The sequence below is a fragment of the Triplophysa dalaica genome, chromosome 1 (assembly GCF_015846415.1).
Source record: "Triplophysa dalaica isolate WHDGS20190420 chromosome 1, ASM1584641v1, whole genome shotgun sequence".
Taxonomy (NCBI): domain Eukaryota; kingdom Metazoa; phylum Chordata; class Actinopteri; order Cypriniformes; family Nemacheilidae; genus Triplophysa; species Triplophysa dalaica.
This window is the reverse complement of record NC_079542.1, coordinates 3,676,855-3,696,568: the sequence shown is the minus strand read 5'-3', so window position 1 is coordinate 3,696,568 and position 19,714 is coordinate 3,676,855. Positions and strand designations below refer to the sequence as shown.

General features: G+C 36.5%; 2 protein-coding genes across 2 annotated transcripts; one reads left to right on the top strand and one right to left on the bottom strand.

The window, feature by feature from the left end:
• Positions 1 to 5,461: 5,461 nt before the first annotated feature.
• hp (haptoglobin) lies at positions 5,462 to 9,121 on the bottom strand. The gene is made up of 4 exons (XM_056758944.1): positions 8,978 to 9,121; positions 8,592 to 8,680; positions 7,387 to 7,655; positions 5,462 to 6,530 (listed from the first exon to the last, which is right to left on the bottom strand). The coding sequence occupies exons 1-4, from the start codon at positions 8,983 to 8,985 to the stop codon at positions 5,889 to 5,891; spliced, it is 1,008 nt and encodes a 335-aa protein (XP_056614922.1). The 5' UTR covers positions 8,986 to 9,121; the 3' UTR covers positions 5,462 to 5,888.
• A 6,888-nt stretch (positions 9,122 to 16,009) lies between these two features.
• On the top strand, positions 16,010 to 19,434 carry LOC130430238 (adenosine receptor A3-like). Its single transcript, XM_056759275.1, has 2 exons — positions 16,010 to 16,214; positions 18,566 to 19,434. Exons 1-2 carry the CDS (start codon positions 16,010 to 16,012, stop codon positions 19,432 to 19,434), a joined length of 1,074 nt encoding a protein of 357 aa, XP_056615253.1.
• Positions 19,435 to 19,714: the final 280 nt, after the last annotated feature.

The following is a 19,714-nucleotide window of genomic DNA, read 5'->3' as shown; positions in this document are numbered from 1 at the left end:
ACATATTTTATTTCATAGGGGAAAAGCTTTTAATACTGTGGTCTGGTTTTCATTTTAGTCTACAGAAACATATATATATATACGTGATACGCATTTATAATGTTCACTATGATTTTCTGTTTCTGTGTGTGTGATGCATACCAAAGTTTATTTGCATTCTTATTATATTTTTTATTATTTTGATTTCTGTCCGTGTGCAGATGTGATGTAAATATATCTAAATAACTTATATGGTAGGGAGTTGATATGTTTGAAGGTAGTTTTAAGAGTAAAGAGTACATTTTAATAGTAAAATTATTTAGATTGTTTGTAAATAATTAATCTGTCAAGGTTTATAAGAATGTGTCTTATGGTCACCCAGCAAGCTGTTTCTCCTCCATAAACTGTGAGGTATTTGCTGATGTTTATCACTTCGATAAACATAAATGCTTGTGTAAAGCAAATATATGGTAAGAAACAAATAAAGTCTAATGGCAAAACTTCACTTTCTTGTGCTAACTTTGGTCATTTTGAACTTGTTTATAATTCAGAAATAAAATGCATGATTAATAATAGTGGAGTGAAAATTGTGCCAAGCATGCTATCTGTGTCAAGGGCTGAGCGGATGGACTCTTGAAGCACATTCGATGTTATGTTAAACACAAACGTCTTCAAGACGTTTTCTTTAATGAAGAGACTAAGTACTTACAGGGAAAGTGTTGCACATGTTCTGCACTTGAATTGACAGATGGCACTTGAAATTTGCAGGAAAGAAACTGTGAATTCAGACGACGTTGAATCTCAAACCCTCACACAGAGATGCAGGTCATATTGGAATTCTTTGTACAGAGTAGTATAATCCAAAAGGGTCCTGATGCCAGAATGCAGACAGTTGACAAACTATACAATAATGGTAAGAGATGTATAAGAATAGACATTTATTTGATAAAGTACAAGCAGGGTTAAAGTAAAGCAGCCTCGAGTGAAACTGCTTTTTCTTCCCATTTAGAATCTGTCTTCTCCTATCCATGACAACTAGAAATCTAATTGCTGACAGATAAAGCACAGACAATCTATACACGTCTGTACAAAAACATGGTTAATTTGTGTTCAGAAAAGATATTTGTGGCATTGTGGATTTCCTGTGTGAAGCAGTCTGTCTAACAATGTTCAAATACATATGTATTCGAGCTCTTCACCAAGATTTGTAATAAAAAATGAGGGAAGGTAAAGGTCCCTTTAAATGTCTTGTACTTGACTGTCATTTGCTATATCTAACCCACCAGACCGATGGCTTTTTCTACATGTACAGCAATAAAATCAACAGCAAACTCTGATGTTAATGATATATACATTTTCTTTCTCAAATTACACAAAAAAACAAATACAAAAAATCCAAATTATATTTGAACACGCTTATTATTCTCTTTCTGTCCTCCTCCCCCGCCTTGGGATGCCTATGCAGATGTAGGAAGAGATTACGGCAGAACCAGATGAATGCCATATGCCCATCCCTAACTAGAGAACGCCAGCTACATCTGAATATCCCGTGTCATCCTCCACCTCAGGCAATTCCATCACCACCCAAGAGCAAAGTGACCATCTGACCTTACAGGTACTTTATTGGCATGATTGCGTGTTCTTACAATATTGCCAAAGCATTGAACTTATAACTAAAGACATACAATAAGTACAAACATTATTAAAATAAGGTGCTGAGTAAGGCATAAATATGGAATGAAATATAAAATAAAGTATATGTAAGTAAACAAATTAAATATGGAAATAAAATTTCAATATCAAAAGTATGTTATAAAAGTAAAGAGTGTATATTTGCACTGATTGTAACAGATTAAGGCAGTAGTTTGTTTCTGAGGGTGTGCAGCTGATAGATGAAAGTAGGAGCAGCTGATGTGTGTCTCTTCCCCCCAGAACACTTATCAAACTCTATACTTAAGTCTCGTCTACCAGTGTTGCGTTCAGCCCTGACAAAACGTTGCAAAACGTTTTTAAAACGGAAATGATGGCGCGGTTGAAAACCCTATTGATGACGCAAGAGTTATACTATGGCAGCTGAGATGACCATTCTTTGTGTTCTTTTTAGGCATAAATTAACACTTACATTTAGCAGACGCTCTTATCCAAAGCGACTTACATTGCGTTATCCTATACATTTCACAAACCCACAACCTTGCATTGTCAACACAATGCTCTTACCACTGAGCTACAGGAAAGCTAATAACGTGATGAATACTGTCAAATACATCTCTTTTAATACCGAGCTGCAGAGGAGACATTTAAACGACTTTACTTGGAACCATTGGGCATACTGTCTCTTTAATAACACGTAGGTTATACACATGTTGCTGCTGAGTAGGCTGACATTCTTGACACACCCACCAAACAAGAGAAAATGTATCTCAAACCCTGTTGCACAGTGTTGCAAACCGGTTCCTGGAAACATGTTGTTCAAACCCTGAGCTTGAAAATGCCTCAGGTTAAAAGGGGTGACAGCTGGTGATAGTTAGCCTACATGTTATTATTATTATTGTATTTTTTCTAGTCAATTGACAAAGCTGTCACTCTCTCTGTCAGCTAACTTCATAAGCTTTATTGACAGCTTTTCTTTTGTTAACTGGTCCTACTCATCTAAATATGTTTTCACTGAGAGTGTGTGAAGACACAAATATTTATTTATTTTTGTCATGTCTTGTTTGAGCATTGTCTTTTTGTTGTTCTTTGTTTCTATTTTGGAGGCCACATTTTCTCATGCTCAGACTGATGATGTTGAAAAGGCAAAACAGCATGATTTTATTTTGCTAAGTGATGAATGCTTTCCTCATGCCGCTGTTTAGTCGAACAGTTTGTGGCAGCCCTTCTGGATCCTGCTACTGTTGCCAGAATATGTGTATTTAGTTTAACCATCTTGATACAATTTTATATATCTGTTTCCTGCAAATCTTTCCTAAGATCCCAAGAGAAAAGCCTAAAAAATGGTCTTGTAGTTACGATGCTTTTGTAAGGAATAAAAGCAGTGCTCGAATTGAAGGGGGGCTGGGGGGATCCGGGACACCCCATAAGAAATAAAAATAGACTTTGGGGGGTCCCTCAGATATTTGTATTTGAGTAAAAATTATAATGACAAATGTGATTAAATTCATGCAATGCATATGGTAAATTACGTGAAGGAATTATTTACAATAATTTATGTTAAGTTTGTATATGGGCTAGTTGTCATTTCTCTTTCAATTTGAAACGCCCCGCATCTAAAGATCGCTAAGTGCAGGACAGTGAAAGAAGCCTGTTCTTTTATGTATGCCTGTTTTTAATAAATAGTATATAGTTGGATATCATTATCAAATATATTGTGCATTTTGTATAAATTGTATATTGCGAAACTAACCCCCACCAAAAAAAAGAGCCCCCCCCCATAAGACTTGGTTCAATTCGAGCACTGGATAAAAGTTTAAAGCCAAAGTAGTGTGAAAAGTGCATTATTTTGGTACTTGTCATGTGCATCATATGTTTGCATTTTTCAATGTAAACACATTTGTAGTATTTATAGTAAAAAGTGGTGTAGACTACTGTGTATAAATGTCAATTGGGGCGCACCAATAGAGGCAGAAAGTAAGAAGTGGTAGCAGTTATGGGTTACAAATAGTCAGATGAGAGTGCCCTCTGTTGGTGGGATAATGACATTACAGGCTCTAATTTGTAGTATTGCATTAATTGGACTTAAGTTATTGATTAAATCGATTGCAAAAGCCTAGATGATGTGTAGCTTTATTGTTGTGATTAAAAGTGTGATTCTGAAAATGAGTACATTGTACTGTAGATAGGAAGATCTTGATCTGGACGTTGTGATCTTTTACTACGACGTATTGGGTGTATTCATTCTCGTTTGACTTCCATGCATATTGCAGTTGATAAAGCTGTCTTTGTGTTTGAACATAATATATTTATAAATCCCAAAAACGTTATATATCTTTATATTTATGCTTGCTCTTGATTGGCGTTTTTCACAGTTCTTAGTGATCTGCTGATAAAATAAATAACTAACACAATAAATAATGTAAATTTTTAAGAAACAAAACACCCTCTTACTGAAATTCTAACTGATTCAAGATTCTCTATAAGGACTTGTTGTGTTTTTCCAATCTTGATGTCCTCTGAGTTTTATGAGAAAAGGATTTTGGATTTATACATGCATGTTACAGAGTATTAAGTCGCTCTGTGCTACAGCAATACATTTATACACTAAAATGGTTTACCATGGACCATCTTGGTTACATTATATAATTTAGTTGGCTGGAGACCGTATTACTGAAATTCATACTCCAAATATTTTAAATTTTTTGAAGAATGGCACGGTTTCTTTTCTCAAATCATACTAATGGACATTATTTGCTTTCAATGTAACATTGAAATGCAGTTATAGTTTAATATTATTATGCAGATTTGTCTTTATTTGTACATTCAGTTGTTAAACATGTAGGCCTAATTTTATCTATTTCAACCACATGAGCAGGATGAGTTGGGTTTTGTGGTATAAAATATGACACCAAGAGCTTTATTTTTAAAAAGTTTAAAATAATGCATAGAAAATGTCTCTAATACAGACAGATATTACTGAAATGGGTGTGTGTTTTATTACAGCCCTAGACTAGAAAATATGAGGTATTCCTGACTGAAAAGGCTCATCAGAAACGTTTGGTTAGTCTTGTAGGATGGGTAGAGAAAATGGTGTGGTAAAATTTTGAAATGGAAAAGTTAGCAAAAAGACTGAAAGCATCTTTATAGGAATAGTTCACCCAAATAAAAAATCTACCATTATTTACTCACCCTCTTGTCATTTTAAACCTGTTTGACGTTCTTCTGCAGAACATAAGACATTTGAAGAAAGCTGGTAACACTAGCGCTACACATTCACTTCTATTGTACGGATAAAAACCAATGCAAGTCAAGGGTACTGCCGTGGTTTGGTTACCAATTTTATAACAATGGATGATGTGGCTTCCTCAAGCTTGTCTCCCAGCCTGGTTGTTGCTTCTGATAAACGCATTTGTTAAAGAGGTCACGTTAAATTGCTAAAATTAGGGACAAAAGATGCATTCTACCATAAGGTGAATGTAAGAAATGCATGAATTGCCTCATGTAACCACACCCCCACAAATCCCCGTCAGTTTGTGGTATGATTTGACTAAAACTGCCCAAATGTTTACACAAGTACAATTGGTTTTGAACCTGATGTTCCAAATATGATAGGAGGCATTACATTTTTGTCACACGCTTGCAGTATTCCACCAATCACTAAACACTGGTTAATTGGCCAATCATAGTACGCCTTGCTTTTCAAAGCAATATTTGTAAATAGCCTAGCTTCGATTGGTCAATAAACGATACAGTGTCCTATGTAGGTTGTAGCTATGTTCCAGTTGTGCGGACTATAAAGCGAAAAAAAATTAAGCAAACATTTTGCCAATTGAATGTTGACAATACAATTTTATTTACAATCATACAGTTCAAATTGCAAATCAGAGAAATAAATCAATATGCATTTAAATCAGGTAGAAAGATGTGGTGATATACCGTGATACAAAAATTAAGATATATCTGTTTTCTCCCATTGGTGGAGCTGCCATCACATGATCTGCGTCAGTATATGCAGTATAATGTTTGAATGCTTTGTTTTCTTAATGTTGTGCTTTTACTGCTTCATGAAGTTCTCTCTACTATTTAGCTCTATTAGTTCTTGATTTTGTATTTTAAAAAATTCAGTGACATACCTTTTTAATTTATACAGATTATATAGATAAAAACAACCTTGAATGCTGTTAATTCTTTTAACAAAATAACAATGTTATCTGAAATTGATAATGTCTTAGTAATGTCTGTCATGTGAATTTCAGTTATTTCATATCTTGATACTTTTGTGATTGTAATATTGTGTATAATAGTTCATCGTGAACTGCGCCCTTAGAATCAACTAAGGGCAAAATGTCGGGAAACATGCGATTGAAAAATGAAGTGCGGCGTGCTGCAAATTCATGCGAATCTCCTCTCATGACACTGTGAATCCAGGGCAGGTAAGCAGAGATCTTTATGTATACAGCGTGATCTTCTACAGAACAGGCCTTGTCAAAAGAAAGGACTCCTGCAGCGTAAACTTCATTGGTGTTGGCGTTAAGGAATGCGAGAGCGCCCCCTGCGTCCCCAAAACACACGTTTTCTTGATATTTACTGGGTCCGGTGCAGAACTGTGTGTCAGTCACATTCGGTGTACTTGCAAGAACTTTTGCCTGGTATTCTCCCTGGCACGGCACAATGGGTAGAGCCAGAAACTTCAGTATGGGAGCAGTGGTAAAAAGTCTCCCCCAGCCCCATCCAGCGATGATGCCTCTCTCTCCTTTTTTCTCTTCCTGGTTATCTCCAACCCCAGGCAGTGGGATGGGCATTATAGACTCACTGAAATTCACCGGCTCCTTAAGTTTGATCAGAGCAAGGTCATTGTCCCAGTCGGATGTGTTCTGAAAGCCTGGATGTAAAAACACCTGCAGGAAGGAAGCGTTTTTCCATCAAAAAATATGGAGTGGTCCTAAAAAGTATTTAGAGTGGAAGAAGCATAAAAGATATCGCATTAAATGACAAATACGAGAATCAAGGAAGAAGCCGCTGAAACCTTTATTCAATGCCTCAGAGCAAACTTCAATTTTTTATAATTTAAGCAAATGGTATCAAGGTGATTTTTTGTGAAAGTATGAAGTCAGTTTCTCTTAAATTGACGTCTTAACAGAGTAATTGTGTGTGTAGTTTCCATAACATCTGACAAATCAGAAAGTGGGCAATTACTTCGATAATTGTTCGGACAGTATTTTTATCGGCAGCTTTTTTGTGATTTTTTGCATTGAAAAATATGCTTGAGCAATTTTTCTTTGAAGTAATATACCTTTACACCACAGCTTAGAGGTCAGTGTATGATGTTTAGCAGCATCTAGTGGTGAGGTTGCGAATTGCAACCAACGGCTCGATTCATCCCTCCCTTTAAAATCACTACGGCGGCTCTCAGTGGACAAAGAAGTCGTCACATTTTCACTTCTTTGCAAAAGGAGATAATATATTTATGTAACGTGCTCTATCTGAGCAGTTTGTCCGTTTAGGGCTACTGTAGAAACAACACGGCAAATTCCACACAAGGGGACATGCGGTGTATGTAGATAGAAATAGCTCATTCTAAGCTAATAAAAACATAACACTTCAGCTCTTTATACGTCTCTGAAGACATTATGAATATTATATTGCATTTCTATCAATAGAAGATTATAAGTGGGAGCACAATACGTGAAGATTCTTGGGTAGTAATGTTTAACAAAATTAGACTGCGCCAAATAGGAACGCATGGATATTTACCTTCTCTACTGCGACTTCTGTAGAGGCCCGTGCATCAGAGCGATAACTGATTCCCAGATAGACTTTTGGTATGAGCGGCTCTTTTCCTCTTGTGTCATTTCGACTCTTTCTTACAAATAGATTCCTGCCAGCAGTCAAGATCCAGCGCTCGGCTATCAAGGCTCCTCCAGCGAAACCTCCGTCCAGTATATTTTCACTTAGGTACACCATGGCATGCCAGGGGAATGGTGCGGTCACAGATCCCCCTATCATTCGTTTGGGTCGTAGGGCTGTTCAATGACAATGAGAGTTGAATGAGATGTCTTTAAACGTCTGCATATATATCGTAAAAGTAATAGGAAATGTAATAATGTATATGATAAGGATTTTCTGCTTCAATAACCCTATTCACTCTTCTTAACAGTATAGCATAATTCAGCCAGTACTTCTGTGGCCTTGATTCTGAAAGAACTTTTTCCATTCAGGATTTAATAAAAAGTTGTAAGCCTTGAACTTAACCAGCAACCTTCAACATGAATCACAAGCAATTCAATGAAAAAGAGTGTTTTAAAACACCTACTTCTGTGTAATGTATTCAAAGGAATGGTTCACCTTCAAAATGCTAACTCTGTCATTATTAACATGCCCTCTTGTCCTTCAAACCTGCATGACTTTCTTTCTTCTGCGGAACTCAAAGAAGATACTATGAAAAATGTCTGTATCAGAAAACCGTTGGTCCCCATTCACTTGCATCGGTTTTGTGTCCACACAATTGAAGTCAATTGGGACCAAAGGTTTTTGATTACCAATATTTTCTAAATATCTTCATGATGACAGAATTTCTCATTTTGATGGTGAACTATTCTATTAAGAAAAAACAAATTAATGATTTCTGAAGCAGTACAAAACAAAACTATGGTATGTACATAACTTTAAGCCAACATTGTATATAAAATACAACACTATTTTGTGTTACAAAAAACTATTTTGCAACTTGTAGTATTTTCTCCTTGAAACCCTTCAGCCATTTTTTGGACCAAATCTCCCAATTCTATAACAAATAGTCTTTTTTAGTTCAAGTTCTTTAGTTCTTAATCAAATAATGCCATAGATGTTAATATTATGAACCACATTTTTACAAAAGCTGTACTTAGCAAGAGTAAAATGGTGAATTTTTTATGTCCACAAGTGTTTCATTGTTTGGTCATGAGGAGGTTGTTTATTACCCGAAACATTTTCACTGACTCGATCCAAACCCAGAGACACATTTGGCAGGCAAGCGAACGAGCCCGCGAGCAGCACAGCCACAGACAGCCTACATATTAAAACATAACACTGTAACACCAACAAATAAAACAATAGTTTGCAAGTCTAATGTTAATGTTTGAAATGAAAAGATGTTTATTATTCATACAGTTTGAGCTCCAGAAAATATGACCAAATTCAAGTTCAAATGATTACATTGTATTTGTCATTAGAAACTTCTGTTAAAGGTAATTTTTTATGTAAACCTGAGATCTCAAATAATTAGACTTATCTAAGTTGAATTGTCTGTCATTTGAACATTTGTTGAATAACAATAATAAAAAATGTGATCAAAGGAAAAACGTACCACTTCATGATGAGAAAGTCTTCTAAATGCAATTGAAGCTGAGTTTTATCGTTTTGTTATTTTGAATCTAGGTCCTGGAATTTATATGATTTTGATACTGATTTTTCCCGAAATTACATCATCATCCATTGCACAATCTGGGAAAATCTCCCAGTGTGTTTGAATGTCCAGGTTCAAGGTTAAATTATCAAAACCGTCCAAAGGCAATGTGTGTATTTAGATATTGAGTTTGTGCTTAGACAACAAATGTCCCTCTAGTTTGATATTGTACCATATAAATTCTAGTCTTCAGTTTTTTTGTGATTTTGATGATTTTGGTTTGTTAGAAAATTTTCAGGATCAGGTTTATGCCTGTGCCTTTCCAGACTGTCTGTCCGTCCATCTGGCAGTATTTTTCATCTGGGACTGAGACGATTAATATTTAAATGAACTTGTTTGAATTCTACATGAGCAGCTTGTCATTTTGGTTCATTACTTTATGAGCTCTGCAGTTCTTATGCACTGCTGATTTGAGAGATTAGAGTAGATGACCAGAATATTTTCGTTTAAATTACCAGTTAATGACATGCAGTAGTCTGTACCAACACACAGGTGTATTGGAGATGGAAGTAGGTCATATGTGCCGTCATTACCCTGCAGCTATAGACCGTTTCATTGGACGCTGCGTGCCTGACCCCCGGTTATCTTCCGGTTTGTGTTTTGCTATTGTCTAATAATATAATTTTTAAAGCTGTCAAACGATTAATCATGATTAATCGCATCCATAATAAAAGTTTGGTTTTATAATGTATGTCTGTGTTATGTTCATTTACATTTTTTATTGATAAAAACATGCATTTATTTATGAAAACAAAAATGTATTTATAAACATTTACATTATTCAAATTATGGCAAATAAAAATAAATACATGTTAACATTTTCTAAATATATACATGTTTGTGAACATGTATGTGTATATAAATACTAAATTAATATGCACAGTACACAGACATACATTAAAAAAATACTTTTATTCTGGATGCGATTAATTAATCGCGTCTCAGTCCCAGCCCTAATTTATTTTATTTATGTTATATTATTTTTTATGATTATTTGACTGGATAATAATTGTATTGAATTGTCGAGCGGTTCGTGCTCCTACACAAGGCGCTGGTGCATCCCGGGCGACCCGAGTTCGAATCCCGTCTCGTGGTCCTTTCCCCGACCCCACCCCCTCTCTCTCATTCACTTCGCTTCCTGTCCTCTCCAAAATCACTGTCTGTCCAATAAAGGCAAAAAACGCAAAAAAAAAAAGTGTGCATGCGAAGCAACGTTTGTTTATGTTGATAAAATGAAATTGTCTGTAGTCAAAATACAACTTTATGATCCTGTGGCAACCTCACTAATACCTTAATGATGAACGCAGTTATTATTTAAAACAGGAATCTTTGTCATATGTCACCTCATGAAAGTTAATGTTAACATTATATTCGTCTTTTAACATTGGCAATCCGTAATTTTTACATCTCTATCCCCATCTCAGCTTGAAAAATAAAAAAAATCATCTTTGAAGTCAAATTATGCCAAACTAACATTGTGAATCAGGATTTTTTACATACTTGCCAAACATTTGAAATAGATGCAGAAATAAATGTAAAAATAATATTCTTAGTAGAAATAACAAAGTAGATTTTAGTAGATTTGTGCCCATATATTACATCAGACTATTAGCTGTATTTGTCTAAAAATATATTCTATAACTAGAAATTTGAAGAAATGTATAATTTGTAAGATATACCTATTTATAATTAAATTATAAAATGAATTGTTCTAATTCAGTTCATTTTCACGTATGATGGGAATGTGACCTCATTTCATTTCTGCAATTTCCATCAAACAGAACTTTTGTTAACACTTTGTCATTCCCTGCTGATACAACACATTGGGGAATATGTGTCCGTTGTGTAATGCTGTATGACTCTTTCAGTTATTTGGAGGGTTTACATAATGTTCCTACTTAATGTTGTGGCAGAAGTAAGTGAAGAGGTATATTTACTCATCCTGTAGCCAGAATACGTTGACCACTAAATTAATCATTTGTCATATTAGTGTCTTGTCTAATGTTGGTGTTTGTATTTAATCTTTTGAGAATTTTAAGTGCAGTGGTATATTTGCCTTTCCCATACTCAGACATTCAGATGTGGTCCCATAGGAAGCACTCTTCTAGGATTACATTTAAATGAATAAAACAATTTGATCTTTTTTTGCATATTTCATGAGTCTGAGCTATAGTTTAATATGATGAGACAGCAGTCTGCCTAGTCACCTCAAAAAATGTGTTCTTCTATCCCAAGATTCTACTATGAACAGGTATATACAGTAATTGCTTTATTTCAAATATTTTCTTCTTTAATTTTCTCTAAATATCAATCATAATGAATGATTCACATTACAGTGATGTGTCATCTAAGCCTTATACTGTGAGCTTAGAGATTCTCTGTTTTTATCTGAAATTAGGGATGCACGATATGTAAATTTTGGTTGATACTGATAATTGATAATTCATTATGGAAGCCGATAACCGATATGTTGGCCGATACAGTATCTTAACATTAATATACATTTCTCTGAGCCTGATGCAGAAGGCAAAACGTGAACAACTGCACAAATTTCACACAGAAAACAAAGTACCATTCAGTTTGATCTCTTAGTTATTTAGCTATATCGATTTTTTTTCGATGTACCAACCAAGCATACTTTACGGCGGCTAAAGATTTTTTATATTTCCTTGTGTTATGTTTATTTAATAAACAACATATAGAGGATCTTCTTCTGCAATGCAGAAAAGTTTTCTCAATAGCGATAAGGTTAAAAATCTTTCAGTCAGGAAAATATTTATTATTTATTAGTTTTATCGGCCTGACTTTATTTTTGAGCTAATACAGATTCTAATGTGGCCAATAATATATTGTGCATCGCTAATTATAAACTGCATTTCTTCTAAGAGAAACCAAGTCTTCATCTAACGTGTGGAGGGAAGCATGACTGTAATTTTTATTGTTTTACGTTGTGTCTGTTGACGAATGAAGTCTCAAGCGCAACATTGAAAGTAAAATAATATCATGAGCAACTATATAAAGATAAAAAATGTACAATATAAAACTGATGAAAATCAAACTGAAAATGTATACATTTTTAGACCATTTTACTGAAGTAGGGACCTAACCCAGATTGGAACAGAGTGAAGTATTATTAAGACACCACGGTCGGATCTGTAAGGAACCACCTTGCAACCATCCAGAACGAATAGATGCATTTTATTTTCAAACATAATAGTTTGAAGGTCATTATAAAATGACAATGTGATCTACAAAATTACATACATTCGCCTGCATTCAAGGCCAGAATGGCTTTATCAGGGTTGGAGAGTGAGGCCATTTAAAGTCAATTCTTAGGAAAGACATCTGTCAATGCAAGCATCAGTTTCTTTAAGATGTTTTAATGTATCTGAGCAAATACTGTATTAAATAGCCATGTTTACCGGATGAAACCAGTGACGTTTATCAGAAGAGAGAGAGTGAATGAGAGTGTGTCCTTGCTGTTGATGGTGATGTAGGAGTTCAAGTGCGTATATCTCCAGCTGAGCAGAATGAGTTGACTCACTGCAGCTCTTCTGACTTCAGTGAGACACCACTGAAAGCAAATGAGCGATAGAACAACGAATGTGAGGTGCATATATCACTGCTGGGCTTCAGCTCGCCGCTGTGTGTGAGAGAGAGAGAGACTTCGTCAAGCAGAAGTGGAGAGATGTGCGAGTGAGAAGCTGCAATATAAAGAGAGGTGAGGAAACACAGAAGACGACTGAGAACCAGAGAGCAACAGAAAAAAGAAAGTTCATATTTTTAATTGGAGAAACGGTGTCCCCCAGCAGCGATCAAACTGGATTTATACTGTACATGGGCATCTCTGTCTTCTGCTGCTCAGAAACAGCTTTCAACCACAAAGAAGATGCATGTAAGAACATTACTTTCTGTTATTATTATCACAAATGTGTGTGATATAGATGTTTGAGCTTTTGATATTTCTACCACTGTTTGTTTATCTGGCTTCAAGTGAAACATAATATGCTCTTTTATATTTTTATTGCTCATTTATTTTAAATTTGACTTTATATAATTTTTTTGATGTAGGTTATTTGAAAGATTCTAAGGATTCTTATTAGGCCATGTTTTTCTTGATTTTTAACAAGCAAAAAACAACTAACCTCCCACACCAGAGTGATTTTAGGCAAGTGCGTGAAGGCTGTTGTCACTTAACAAAAAGAATAGAAAAAGAACAGTTATTGAATAGCTCGGGTATATTTATGCTATGATATCTGTTAAACAATACTCTTGTACATTAAGAAGGAGATTAGGTTAATGTACATAAATGTTTGCTGGAATATTGCTAACCTTTCTGTATTCTTAATCTTTTTTATTTATTGTTCATTTTTGTTATACATTTCATTATGCTATTCATCATAATTCGTTTAGATTGGTGATATAACAATGATAGATTGCTGCTTTGGAATTTTAAGGAATTTTAGAATAAGTTATTCACATGTTCTTATTCTATGACAGCCTATACATTGTGTGATATTTTCTTTACATTGTGTAAATTTGGGGAGTTTTTTAGGAAACAAAATGGTTTATCTACATGTAAATGTAGAATGTAAAATGTACATTTTACGGAATGTAAAAACTTTGAAGCTCAATATCACAAAACTGAAATGAAAGTTGACTTAAATTTCACCATTCAAAAGCATGACTATGGTGGTGTTAAAAGCAAGGAAGTTGAAGGCACAAAGGATGAAAGATAGACCTTTTCTTAAAATGTAGTTCATGATAGTCACAGGTCCCAGGGGTTTCAGGAGTCATTCCACACATATGTCCACTCTAGACTTCATACAGACACTTCACCTCATCATCCCTAAACCCATTCTCTCCATATAAAGCAATTTGCTGTCACTACTTACTAAAGAACATCTGTGTATATAGTTTACTTTCATGTCACATTCATTTAAGCACAGTAGACAATGTGTGATGCTTAAGATGGATTTGTTCCAAAACGTAGTTGGCATACTCGCTGTCCACTGCCTCTGAGAGGGTTTTAGAATTGATTTAGACCAAAGCACAAACAGCACAGACGCATTACAATATGACAAAGCCTGTATAACTGAACTTGAACCTTTAAGGATATGTAAAATAATGAAAATATGTTTTTTGTCTGGTCAGGCAGCCTATCTTTTCAAAAGGAAAGATAAAGATATGCAAGACTTACTTACATTGTATGTTACTGAATTATGTCAGTTGTCAATAAACTAACATCCTTTTTATAATAATACGACATCATTCATGCCAACGCAACGTTTCATTAATTCAATTCAACACTAAATTTGATTTCCATTCATTTAAAATAGACTTTTCCCCCTAAATATTTCTATCAAAGCATACACATGTTTATGTTCGTTACAATATTGCATCAAAAGCATTGAAACAAACTGCTTCAGAATCAAATGTTTGAATCATAGTCTCTTGTGTGGACTGTTATTTGTCACAAGGTTTCATGTTGTGTAAGATGATGCCCTAAAAGGAAGATGTTATTGCTCAAATGTTGCTCTTTGAGATTTGATGGAGTTCTCAGTTGGAACATGTGTGTGTGTGTCTTAAAGACCTAATTCATAATAAATTGATGATCGTAAAAGCAATCTCCCTGCTGGATACATTAGAGGACCTACTGACCTACTTTCTTCCAAAATGATAAATGCATGTGTAGTTAAAGATGTAAAAGTTTTTGACAGAGAGAGAGAGAGCGCTCTTGATCTTGTGTATGTTGGTGTTCAGTTGAGACGCTGTGAGCAGTGCCCCAGTTGGGCTTTCTATTTAAATGCTCACATAATATTTATCATGCTAAATTGCAGCTAGTGCGCTGAGAGATGGAGGTTCCCAGCAGAGATGTGTTTGTTTTAAAGCACTATAGATGCAGATGTGGCTAATGTTTGAGCTCCATCAGAAGAGACGCCTGAGAGACAGAACAGATGATGTAGTCGTCATTATGACCACAAACACCTCAATTAGACTGATATATTAACAGATATCACCCACACGGTGTAAAAAAGAAGGTGTTAAACTCCTCACACGAGAACTGACATTCATTGACTATAGTGTTGCCGAGTGGTTGCCATAGTGCTCGGTGATCTCAAATGATTTTCAGAGCCTTTGATGTCACTTCCAGTCGCTTTGAAAAAGTAAAACCCTCCAAAAGCTACAGCGACGGGGTATCATTTGTGTCACATGGAGTGGGATTGTTAAGACACCAACGTTTACTTACATAAAGGTTTGATCAAATTGCACTATAATGCATTTACACAATTGGGTTCATCTCTTTTTGTGTTCAAAATAACCCGTTATTCTTTTTAGAGTTTAAATTCATATTTTAGCCATTCGCGCGCTTGCCTTGAAAAAGTCATTTGCCTTGAAAAGCCACGAGATTTTTTGGGCCGCTGCTTTTTGAAAATGCACAAATATCAAACTCTGATAGTGTTGAAACTATCTGCATTGATTGAAACCTGCATGCTCAACAGAATGAATGAATGCATGCATAAGAATTACAGAATGTGATGTGGAATGTGGAGTGATTTCAGTGCCCGTGTAGATTCTTTCTATAGCCTCTGATTATAAGGATGCTTGCATCCTAAACCTCAAGTTTTAAAGACGTTTTAAAGATCCTCATTGTGTCTTGCAGCTTTGATGCGTAATTTCAAACACAGAGTCTTCCATCACCTGTAAGGCACAGTAAAAATCAACGCAGGCTATGATTTGTGTGTATTGTGTTGAATTGATTGTGTTTTCTGTTCTCTGCACTTTCACAGGATTTCCATTCAATGCAGACAACAGAGCCACTCAACAGATTCAAGTAATAGCCGTCCCTCTTTGAGGCATGAAGACTGTTGCCAGGCTGCGCTACTGGCCGATGTTTGTGTACCCGAGCAAACAGAAGCTCAACTTGGGATAATGGAGAGTGATAATCATACAGCGTACGTGGCCGGAGAGACGCTGGCGCCCCTGTGCACGGTCCGCTGCTGTGGGCTCCTAAACCGCACTTTGGCGGTCACGTTCATGGTTTGCTTGGCCTTTGCCATCGTTGTGGGAAACGTGATCACGCTTACTGTTCTCATGCAGACGCGGCATTCCCGAACACCGCAGTGCTACCTCAAAGGTAACCGTATAGTTCTGGATGTATAAGATAGATTCATGTAGAGAAAGCACTGTGTGAAAGTCTGTAGCACACGATGCAATGCACTCAGTTTGGCTTGACGTTTTCAGGCGATGAAGGAGAAAGCATTAATATCAACTTCTTGATTTTTATTACTTTCTTTATTCATTGTTTTGTTAAATGGGCAAAGTTTGAACACAGTTCTTTTGTATGCAGTGTATGAGTTTTTTCGGATCATACATTTTTGTACGAATAAGCCAGCTCTTAAAGCGTGCGTAACACACAGGGTTTCTGTCAAACTCATATTAATCTTGAGTACCTATAGAGAAGCATTGAATACTTTGTATCTTCGAAAAGTATTTAGTTTAATCACGTTTATAAAAAATAGATACAGCTTTACGATTGATTCTGAAAACATACGGCGTGTGCGGGGGGGAGGGGTAGGCTGAACTAAAGCATGTGCTCACCCATTGGCAACAAAACACAGACATTAGTTTCACTCAGCGCATGCGGTTCATGTCCGGCGTCTTTTAGCGCTGGGACAGCTCCATACTGTATATCAGTTTCAAATGATCTCCAAATCCAACCTTATATCCACCGTTTATATAACATTCATCGTCCAAATACAGTGAACTAACAAACACCTGAACTTCGCGAATGTATGCTCTCTCTCTCCTGCGTACAAGTGAAAGTGATGTCCGCGCATGCTCCTTCTCCTGCTCTCCTGTGGGTGTACCGCGTGCTTTTCCGGGAGAATTGTCCAATAAGGGACTTACAAAAGTTGTTGTGAAACAGTTTTAAATGTTCTAAAAAAATCTTTCAGAAAACTTTAGGATCGCTGAGGAGTGTATCGAGCACAGAAATACTACATAATACGCCCAACTGTTTTTTAGACAAGTTGACCATGTTAAGCATGAGAAGGCATTAACATTCTAAAGAAGTCAGAATGCATGATACATACACTTTTTGAAAGTGTCCAGGTGATGGCAGTGTTGAGGGTGAGCTGTTAAATTGAGCATTCAAAAATGAAAATCCTTTCATCCTATACACATTCTCATGTCATTACAAACCTGCATGACTTGATTTTTTCTGTAGAATACAAAAGATGATATTTTGAGGGAATGTTGGTAAACAACCAACATTGACTCCGATTGATTTCCATCGCAAACAAAACCAAAACATTTCTCTTAATATCTTTTTGTGTTCCACGGAAGAAAAAGTCATACACACTACATGTTTTGAGTAACGTGAGGGTGAATTGATGATTTTTTGTTTTGTTTTGTACCCTTAAAGGGACAGTTCACCCAAAACATTTAAATTCTGTCATCATTTAGTCACCCTCGGGTTGTTCCAAATCTGTATACATTTCTTTGTTCTGAAAGATACTTGTACAATTGCTTCTAAGTTCTTGGCCACCGTTGACTACCAAAGTAGAAAAAATGACAATGGCAGATTGGCATTAAAAAGAGAACCCAGAACTGTTTTCCTGCATTCTTTAAAATATATTTTTTTGTGTTCAACAGAACAAAGAAATAAAAAATATTTTTTTCCTATTATGGAAGTCAACAGTGGCCAACAACTGTTTGGTTATAAGCATTCTTTCAAATACCTTTCTCTGTGTTCATCGGAAAACAAATTTAAAACAACTCGAGGGTGAGTAAATGAAGACAGGATTCCCTTCAAGTGATAAATATAGCTTTACTGTATGACATTTTTTTTGCTTCTTACATAAAAAAAGTGTTAAAAGGAAATCCCTTGAGAAATCAAAGCAAATCCAGAATGACCATTAGAAACATGCAGTTATCACACTTGATATAGTTATACTTTTGAAAGTAGAACCAAAACACTTCCACATTATAAGTGTCAGAAACGGACTAATGTTTAAGTTTTGCCGACCAACCGTGTCTGTCTTCAGTCTGTTATCGTGTAAACGCAGTAACTTTTACAAGGATGACATCCTACAGCCGCGATGTATTTATAAGTGCTGCTTACATAGAGGACAAGTCTCATTGTTAAAAGATAATTTAACAGATAAAAATAGACTGTGTGAGCTATTAGTAAAGTTAGAGAAACATTATTTGATTATGAAAGGGATAGTTCACAAAAAGTTAAAATCTGTCATCATTTATGTCATTCCAGACCTGCATGATTTTCTTTCTTCTGCAGAACACAAAAAAAAAAAATGTAAGAACAACACTTACTTCCACCCAATGAACACAAAACCACCGAGACATTTCTCAAAATATCTTTGTTTGTGTTCCACATACATGAGGGTGAATAAATGATGACAGAATTGTTATTTCTATAAGTATGCTTGTAATGTAATTCAGGAATATTGTGCTTTTGTCCCGCAGTGTCATTGGCCATCGCAGACATGGTGGTTGGAGTTTTGGTGGTGCCATTTTCCATATACACCGAGATCTCCCTCATGGTAACCGGAACTCCACCACTGTGGTACCAGGGCGTCTCCAAGGCCTCTCTGGGTGGTGTATCAGGTCCTTGGCAACCCTGCATGCTGATGGGTCCGCTTTTCGCAGGCTGCACCTTCGTATCCATCAGCACCATCTTTTTTATGACAGTGGAGCGTAGCGTGGCCATCTTTTACCCGCTGCATAAGGACGCACTCGTGACGCGCCGTCGCATCCTCTTCCTGATCTTTTCAGCCTGGGCCGGCGGCTTCTCGTTGGCCAATGCACCGCTCATCCTGAGCAACAACTTTACGCTGGAATACAACGAATGCAGTCGCTTGTGCATCTACGTCCCGGTACTGATCGGACTTCAGGTGCCTGCAGACACCAATATTCTGCTCCTCTTTCCAGCGTTTGATTTCACTCTACTGGGTGGCACGCTGGCCGTCAACATCATGTCCTTCACCAGTATCCGCCGGTACTCTCGTAAGCGCAAGCTCCTCCTCTCCGAGGGAGCGGACCCAGGGACCGGCGGTTGTCCCCACAGACCATCGTTTTCTGACATCAAAGCAGCAAAGACCATCGGGATCCTCACGTTTGCCTTCATGGCCTCCTTCAGTCCTATCGCTGTGTTTGTGCTGGGGAACGTGGTGGGCTACACCTGGTGCAAGTTCTCCTTCGTTGCGTTTTGGATTCTGGCGGGCAGCAGCTGTTGTAATGTCATCATTTACAGCGTGCGTGACCAGCGTTTTAGGAAAGGGCTGAGTCTGCTCTTTCAGAGGGACAGATCTCATGCTCACTCAGAGAATAGCTGACTTGAGTTCGGCGATTACCTCACAATGAAAATTCTTTCATCATTTTTTACTCTCGGAACACAAAAGAAGATATCTTGAAGAACTCAATGACTTACATAAGGACACAAAACCACTGAGACATTTCTCAAAATATCTTCTTTTGTGTTCCACAGATGAGGGAGTCAGGTTTTGAACCCATGATGCTGAATAAATGGTGATTTTTGATGGGTTGGCTGGGGGAACTCTCCCTTTAGCTCTTCTGCCTCGAGAGATCGCCGGTTTGTTTTTCAGGTTATCTTTG